We start from the raw sequence: 9,762 nt of genomic DNA, 5'->3' as shown, positions 1-9,762 counted from the left end.
CCACCCTCAACAAACCCCAATATATACGAATTACATACTCAAGTGATAGGTACGCTGTTCACTCTAGTTTTTCCTTCTGAACTCTCTCATACTTACACTTACTTGAGCGTTGGAGTCCCTTTTCAGGTACCCAACGCCGCCCCTCCAGTAGAAGACGACGTTCCTCTCCCATTACTCCAAGGAAAGCCGATCTAAGTGTTACCAGAACGAGCTATACCTCGGAGTCAACTCTCATACAGGAACATTTGGCGCCCACCGTGGGGCCTGATTTACTTAACCCCATTTTTTCTTTACTCTGTGTATTTTTTATCTCCACTGTCTTGCAGGACACAAACGATGGCAGACGAACAGAGCCACGCTCCCTCCGACATCAACCCGCCGGAGATATTAGCGATCAACGAAGCCCTCAGGGCCGAGAACCAAAGGATGGCCTAGCTCCTGCGGCTGATGGAGCACGGTCGCGCAAAGGGCGAACACAAAGATGCCGAACAAAAGGAGGACAATGACGAGCACTCCTCCGAAACCAAGCAAGCCACTCCCAAAACGACAAAGACCATAGTCAAAAGAACCAACCCCTTCACAAAATCAGTTATGAATTTCAAAATGCCCGAGAACCTCACACTACCATCAACCCTAAAACCTTACCAGGAAATAGGAGACCCAAACGTCCATGTAACCAAATTTTATACCATGATGTTCATGAATAAAGAATCCGACCACATCCTATGCCGAACCTTTCCAACCTTCTTAGACGGAGCCGCACTCATCTGGTTTTCCAACTTACCTGAAGGCTCTATCTCGAGTTTTGACGAGTTAGCTGACCAGTTCGTCAACCATTTTGCTGCCTCAAAAATCTATGTCCACAACTCAGACTACCTGAGCACAATCAAACAAGGACCAAACGAAAGCCTGAAGGACTATATGACCAGATTCGCAGAAGCAACTAATGAGATACCCAATCTGAATCCCGAAGTCCATCTCCACGCTCTGAAGAGTGGCCTCCGCCCTGGGAAGTTCCAAGAGTCCATCGTCATAGCAAAGTCCAAAACACTGGCCGAATTCCGAGAAAAGGGCAACAACCTAAATCGAGGTGGAAGAATTCCGAGCACTCAGGAGGGCGGAAAAACCCGCCCCAAACAGAGAAGAAGACAGACGAAGCAGGCATCCAACCAGCAGGACAGACCAAAGACCGTTCAGACTAACACCTAAGTTCGATACATACACTCCTTTTAACACAAAAAGAGAGGACATAGTAAAAGATATACTACACTCTAAACTCATCAAACCCCCAAGCAGAGCCGGTACCTACCAAGACCAGAGGCACGTGGACAAATCCAAATACTGTGTTTTCCATCAAAAGTACGGCCATACAACAGACGATTGTGTGATAGCAAAAGACGTACTCAAAAAATTAGCACGCCAAGGATTGCTGGATAAATACATTGACACGCGAAGTCGAAGAAAAAATACTGAAGACCTCGGCCACCAACAAAAAACAATCGACAACCCCCGAGACAAGGGGCAAAAGGTAGACAATGATAACAATCTACCCCGCCGAATAATAAATTGCATTTCTGGCGGTTTTGCAGGTGGAGGATGCACGAGCTCGGCACGAAAGAGGTCATACCGAGCCATGATGACTATGACAGAATCAACAATACCTCGGCCGAATATCTCAGACAAGCCTGGAATATCATTCAGCCCCGAAGATTACAAGGCCGCTGACCGAAACCTAGACGACCCCGTAGTCATCACCGCACAAGTTGGAGAACCCCTGGTAAAGAAGATCCTCATGGACCCAGGGAGCAACGCCGACGTATTGTTCTACTCAACGTTCCAAAAGATGAACCTAAGTGACAAACTCCTACAACCATCATCCGGAGAACATGTAGGTTTCTCAGGTGAGCGAGTCTCTATCCGAGGTTACATTTGGTTAAAAACTACTTTTGGGGATTACCCCAACAGCAAAACTTTAGAAATACAATATTTGGTAGTAGATTGCAAAAGTCCTTATAACATTATTTTAGGCAGACCATCGTTGAATGCGTTCAATGCTGTTGTTTCCACTGTACATTTGTGTGTCAAGTTTATTTCATAGGATAACAAAGTGGTGACAATCCATGGAGACCAGAAGGAGGCCAGACAGTGCTATAACGCCAGTTTAAAAAACGAACAACCACAACACCTTGACCAACAATATGTCCAAGCAGTGTATAACTCGGATCAGCTACCTCCTCTGGCAGACTTAGACCCAAGAACAAGCAACCAGGAATGGCCTATGCCCCTCGACTGGTGGAACTATTAAATCAAAACGTCGACCTATTCGCCTGGACTCCAGCAGATATGCCTGGGATAGACCCAAATGTCATCTGCCACAAACTGGCGATCAACCCATCAATCCGGCCTATAGTCTAGAAGAAGAGACACTTAGGAACTGATAAAAGGACAGCCTCATTGGAGGAAACCCAGAAGCTACTATCCGTCGGGTTCATCAGGGAACTCAGGTACTCAACATGGTTGGCCAACGTCGTGATGGTAAAGAAGAATAATGGCAAATGGAGGATGTGTGTCGACTACACAGACCTCAACAAAGCTTACCCAAAGGACGCATACCCCCTCCCGTGCATCGACAAACTCGTTGACAACTCCTCTGGTTTCCAATGCTTAAGCTTCATGGATGCTTACTCAGGTTACAACCAAATCCTAATGCACGAGGGAGACCAAGATAAGACTGCCTTTATCACTGATAACGGTAACTTTTGCTACAAAGTCATGCTATTCGGACTCAAAAATGCAGGCGCCACTTACCAACGCCTCATGGACAAGATCTTCTCAAAACAAATCGAGCGCAACATAGAAGTTTATGTCGACGATATGGTGGCAAAATCAACACGAACATCAAACCACGCCAAGGACCTAACAGAGATTTTCCAGCAACTCCGAAGATATAATATGAAGCTCAACCCGGAAAAATGCGCTTTTGGAGTACAAAGCGGGAAATTCCTCAGCTTTATGCTTACATGCCGAGGTATTGAGGCGAACCCGGAAAAATGTCAAGCCATACTCAACATGCGAAGTCCGAGGACAATCAAGGAAGTACAACAACTAACCGGCCGACTTGTGGCACTGGCAAGGTTCCTACCCTGTATAGCACAACGCTCTCATCACTTCTTCAAAAAATTGAGAAAACAGGAAAAATTCCACTGGTCCGAAGAATGTGAAACAGCATTTACAGAGCTCAAAACCCTACTCACAACCCCTCCAATCCTCCGAACACCAGAAATAGGTAAACCGTTATATTTGTATTTATCAATCACTAACCATGCTATCAGTTCAGTACTAGTGACAGAAACAGACAAACAACAACACCCGGTATACTTCGTCAGCAAAACACTCCAAGGTGCCGAGTCCCGCTACCCAAAGCTGGAGAAATTAGCCCTCGCTCTCGTCATGACAGCCAGACGGCTACGACACTACTTTCAAAGCCACACCATTATAGTCAGGACAGAACAACCCTTAAGGCAGGTACTGACAAAGCCCGAACTGGCTGGACGGTTAATCAAGTGGTCCATTGAACTATCAGAATACGACATCCAATACCAACCCAGAGGCGCCATCAAATCACAAACGTTAGCCGACTTCGTCGCCGAACTGACACACGAAGACCGAGCTCCCAAAGAAAACCCATGGACGCTATACGTTGACGGGGCCTCAAATAGCAAAGGCTCCGGTGCAGGGATACTCCTCGAAAGCGGCCAAGGAATACAGCTCGAACAATCACTACATTTTACTTTCCACGCGAGTAACAACTAGGCAGAATATGAAGCTTTAATAGCAAGACTACGCCTCGCACAGACCATGGGAATAACACAAATAAACGTCAAATGCAACTCACTCTTGGTGGTGCAACAAGTAACAGGTAAGTTTCAGGTAAAAGATCCCCTACTTGAAAAATACAATGCAATGGTTAACAACCTTATCAGAGATTTCGATAGATTCAATATTCTTCATATACCAAGGGAGCAAAACAACAGAGCAGATCTCCTCTCCAAATTGGCAACGACAAGAAGTCAATACAACAGCCCCATGTTGTCACAACTAACCCTGGACGAACCCAGTGTCACCCTAACAACAATTGCAAGTATTTCACAGGAAGACAACTGGAGATCACCAATAATAACTTACCTGAAAACAGGAATAGTGCCCAACAACATTCAAGACGCAAAGAAATTCAAAAGACAGACGAGCTTTTACACCATAATGGGGACCGAGCTATACAAGAGGGGTTCACGAGACCCCTCCTACGATGCTTAAGTACAACCGAAGCAAATTTGGCCATGGACGAGGTCCATGAAGGAGTCTGTGGCACCCACATCGGCGGCCGAAGCTTAGCCGCCAAGATTCTCCGAGCCGGTTATTATTGGCCGACATTAAAGCAAGATTGCATGCACAAAGTAACCCACTGTGATCAATGCCAACGCCATGCTCCAATCATCCACAACCCAGCCGAGCAGTTACACATGTCTGAGGTATGCTGGCCGTTCAACAAGTGGGGACTGGACATCCTTGGACCATTCCTCTCAGCTCCAGGCCAAGTCAAATTTCTAATCGTTGCTATAGATTACTTTACAAAATGGATAGAGGCTATACCATTAGCGAAAATCACTTCTGAAAAAATGATTTCTTTCGTATGGAAAAACATACTGTGTCTTTTTGGTATACCTCAATCCATCATCACTGATAATGGAAGACAATTTATAGATCAACGATTCACAAACTTTTTACAAAATTTCAAAATAAACCAACAATTTACCTCAGTTGAACATCCACAAACTAACGGCCTAGCAGAGGCCGCCAATAAGATAATTTTGTAGGGCCTCAAGAAAAAACTAGAAGACTCAAAAGGCGAATGGGCCGAGCTCATCCCGGAAGTGATCTGGAGCTACAACACCACGGAACAGTCTTCAACAAAAGAAACCCCGTTCAGACTAGTGTACGGGAGTGACGCTATGATACCAATCGAGGTATCCCTACAGAGTAACAGAACTGCAAATACAAACGAAACTGACAACATAGAAAGGAGAAAAATCGAGCTTGACCTAATGGAGGAAGACCACAACAAATCAACACTGCAACAGCTAGCAACAAAACGGGCTATAGCTCGGAAATACAACAAGAAAATCAAACCAAGGACATTTTCAGAAGGCGACCTCATACTCAGAAAGGTCGAAGACATACGAAAGCCACACGGACATGGCAAATTAAGTGCCAATTGGGAAGGACCATTCAAAGTATACAAAGTCATCGGCAAGGGGGCTTACAAAATACAAAAGCTCGATGGAACTATCCTACCAAACACATGGAACATATCATCCCTGAAATTATATTTCAGCTAATGTATAAGTCGGACACGGTGATGCACTCTTTTTTCTACTACCAGATTTTTCCCTAAGGAGGGTTTTGCTGGAAAGATTTTAATGAGGTACACCACCCCGCACTTTCCAAATACATTAATACTATGACTATATTCCTATTTACACTACTTTATTAAAATCCCAACAATGCAAACGTCACATTTTCGATAAGAAAAACTCATCAAAGATAAACGCGGGTATAACCACCCAACAACTCAATCTCTCAAATCAGCAAACGCAATCTATCTAAAGCCCTGCACAAATGTACCATTACACAAAAGTAGGCATAATACTTACTCAAAACATACCAGAACAGCAATAACCAAACCTCTGACCGAGGAACAAGTTTCAGTCTAAACATTCAAAATAACAAAGTTGGCCTTCAAAAAAGGCACCAACAGCCTAATAAAAAAAACTAACATACATAAGTCAAAGTTTTTCCTTTTCTAAACTATAAAGCAGGATTCTCCCCCTGACCCTCGACCTCATCGTCATCCTCAACCAACTCACCTCCAACAATGACCTTACAAGGGTCCATCCTCGACAAATTGCCATCCGGAAACAAGAACTTCACTTGCTCAACAGCCCTATCGAAGCCAGCTGCAAACATTTCAAGACCATGATTTTCCTTATCATCCTCAGCTTTTTTCTTTTCAACCCCAAGCTCAACAATCCTACTTTCAAGAACAGCCTTTTCCTCACCAGACTTCTTCAATGACGATTCAGCCTCTTTAAGTTTCTCCCCTAGCTGGTTCACCAAGTCCAATGCATCTCGAAGCTTACCACTTTTTTCCATATTTTCACGAATAAGTTGATCCATTCAAGCTTTGTCAAAGACAACCCTGGAAAGCTTTAACTCTTCGATCCGACCAACACACATCAAGCGCGCTCCAATAACCTAAAGAAAAACACAAAGATGAAAACCAGCAAAACAAATACAAGACAAAAAGAAAACCCCTCAACCATACCTGCAAATACTGGGCAATCCCAACCTCACCCACTTCGTGAATAAGCTTAACATCTGAAGGATTCTGCACATGCTCATCCGCCATCACGGTGAAAGGAAAATGCTCGCTCCATAAAGACGTCAAATCATCATCACCCCTATAGCTATGCAACACCTTCTGGTTCTCTGTAAACTTCTTCACTTGATCCAGGTTAACCTCGGGCCCTAATTCCTCCTCGGCCACAACCCTACCCTTCTTTACCTCCCCCATTTTTCTTTTAAAATTAACCTTCTTAGGCGAAGGTTGGTCGACCTCAGCACCTTTCTCGGCCATAGCTTAACTGGTTGAACCTTACTTTTCAACATTCTTCGTTCGGAAGAAAGCTCGCAAACTGGACGAGGTCACTTTCGGCGCCTTCTCAACTACAAAAACACAAAGAAGATACATCATTATTCACAAACAAGAAACAACACACAAAACGGTTGAAAGCAGTTACCTATATATCCATCAAGGGCATCGCTATCACCCTCTAAGTCAAGAAGATCAACAACTGATAGCAAGCTCGACGACGAGATATGATTCACCAAAAACTCCACAAGCATTTCATTCCTATACTCCATATTATCCATACCAAGTATCTGCCTAGGCCTGGGAACCCAGAACAGAGGAAACCTCTCCAAAAGACACTCGTCGACAAACCATGGATACTCACCCTCTACAATGCCTACCTTCAGAAACATTGACTTGAAACCCTTATAGGAGGACCTATACAAACTAAAGATGGCGCGTCCAGGAACACTAGCTAAATTCAACCAACATCCTCGCCTAACCCCCTTACACTGAAACAACGCAAAGAAGACCTCCAGCGACGGTTCAACCTCCAAACAACTCATCAAAATCTGGAAAGCCCTAACAAATGCCCACGAATTAGGATGTAACTGTGACGGGGCACACTTCAACTGCATCAACACACCACATTCAAACTCGGAAAAAGGAAACCTAACGCCCAGGTCAACAAAAATACAGCTATAAATGAAAAAGAACTTAAACCCCTCTCCACGATGGAAAACACGATCGTTAGCAGAACAAGGAAGAAACTTAAGTTTCAAATCACTACCCTCCCTAACCCATGAAGAAACAGAACCTAATTGAACAACACTAAGATCATCATCAAATACAGAAGCATAGCCCTTCACCGATTCGGCAACCCACGAATAAGGATTCACTGGATCCCAAACCCACACGTCTTCAACCAGTTTCACCTCTGTCTTCATAGCTGACCCTATCTCTACCTTCTTCCCCTTCTCCATTTTTAAAAAACAGTATCGAAGAGAAGACAAAGAAGAATGACAAGACAAAGCAAGTAAAGGAAGAGCACAACTAACCTTTACTCATCTTCCGCGAACAAGAGAGAAGAAAAAACGAAAAACCACATGCAAATGGATAGAACAAAAAACCAGACAGTCAGCCCACTACCCCTACCACAAACGTTACACCTCCCAGAACAAACCCTAGCCGTCCAACGTGCGGATCATGAAATTCAACCAACGGCCCGATCATAAACACTCTTTTCCATAACCCAAAGTGCATTAAATGCAGTTTTATTTTCCAAAATAAAACTCTCTCTCCTACTAAGCACTCCGCGCGAAAATTCAAATCACAACAACTCGAAGTGAAAACAGTGAACAAGTTAAGCTTGGGGGCTCTGAGTTATAGCTCGGCACAAAAACAAAAAATTCCCGCGAAACCCAGTTCCGAGTTATAACCCACAGGTATAAGCTTAACCTGTTCATAAATCAAGAAACTGGTCAACCTTGGGGCTATGATCCGTTAGAGTTAAACAAACAACAACAAACTCGGAATTGAACTAACGCGTAAACTCTCCCCAAATCTCTCCTCAACTCTGAAAATAAAGGACACAACGGATGGAGGCTCCATCCAGTCCAAAAAATCCGCATAACCACCCTCAACAAACCCCAATATATACGAATTACATACTCAAGTGATAGGTACGCTGTTCACTCTAGTTTTTCCTTCTGAACTCTCTCATACTTACACTTACTTGAGCGTTGGAGTCCCTTTTCAGGTACCCAACGCCGCCCCTCTAGTAGAAGACAACGTTCCTCTCCCATTACTCCAAGGAAAGCCGATCTAAGTATTACCAGAACGTGCTATACCTCGGAGTCAACTCTCATACAAAAATAGAAAGAATTTTAAGAATATACTGGTATTTCAATAATTTTAATTATTAATTTCAATTATAAAAATTATATATAATATATATTAATTAAAATCAACCATTAAAATATTTGAAACACCAATATTCTAGATACATTTAAAAACTTTTATTTCTTATTATTTCGTTAGCAGATTAAATACGCACGTAGTGTTTTCTTACTTATTCTGGCCTCAATAATAACGAGATACATTCACAACAAAATATTTGAATTAATAGACGTTAAAATCAACATGATGAAGATTTTTATTTTGTTTTTTTTTGGAAAAAATTAGTGCATTAGATATGTGCTTTTTCTTTTTCTTTTTTTTCATTATGTTATTACTGATTTGGCCGTTTTAATTTTGTTCTATGCGTTAGATTATTATTTTGAAAAAGTATTGTTTCATCTCTAACATTTGAGCTAGATGTTAATTTAGCCTATAAGAGTTCAAATATCCTATTTTAGTTTCAAAACATTTAGATGGGTTCAATGTTGTCTCATTATTAAATTTGACACAAACAATAATTAACATGTTAAAGATATAATAACGTTCGATTTTAGTACGTAAGTAAAATTAATTCTCCAACGATTACCAATATAAATAATTTTTCTTAGATTTTGGATCGCTAATGATTAATTGCTACGAAAATTTTATATGAAAAAGAGAATATATAAAAAATGTTATAAAAAAAGTTTGGTTATGATTTTTTAATACGCAGAAATAAAAAGAAATGACTTAATTAAAAATATTGTTAATATTCATGTAACTTATTTTATTAATTATTCATATCAAATTAAAAAGTGGAACACATTGAATCTATTAAAAATTTTTTAAATTAAAATAAGATTTTTAAAACGTTAAAAACTAAATTAGAATTTAACACAAACGGTAGACGATTAAAATAATACATTATTCTTATTATTTTATCTTTTTTTATATATCTGAAATAAATTGAAATTAAATTTTGAACCTAATTGTATAAAAACAATGAATACTACTATGTTTTAAATATTTTATTAGAATTGAAGATTTAATAATATTGTAATTCACTTACTATCGGCAAAATAGGAACAAAATATTAGTGATCAGGAAAAAAACACACCTTAATGAATTGAGTATAATTTTAACAAGTGTCAATTTTATAAAATTAAAAAGATAATTAAATTTATCAATTAATTCTC

General features: G+C 41.1%; 1 protein-coding gene across 1 annotated transcript; it reads left to right on the top strand.

Moving 5' to 3' along the window:
* Positions 448–1,209, top strand: LOC107627224. The gene has a single exon (XM_016330075.1). The coding sequence runs from the start codon at positions 448–450 to the stop codon at positions 1,207–1,209; it is 762 nt and encodes a 253-aa protein (XP_016185561.1).

The sequence above is a fragment of the Arachis ipaensis genome, chromosome B02 (genome assembly GCF_000816755.2).
Source record: "Arachis ipaensis cultivar K30076 chromosome B02, Araip1.1, whole genome shotgun sequence".
Classification (NCBI taxonomy): Eukaryota; Viridiplantae; Streptophyta; class Magnoliopsida; order Fabales; family Fabaceae; genus Arachis; species Arachis ipaensis.
Note: the sequence above shows the minus strand (reverse complement) of the source record. Positions and strands in the feature narration are given on the sequence as shown.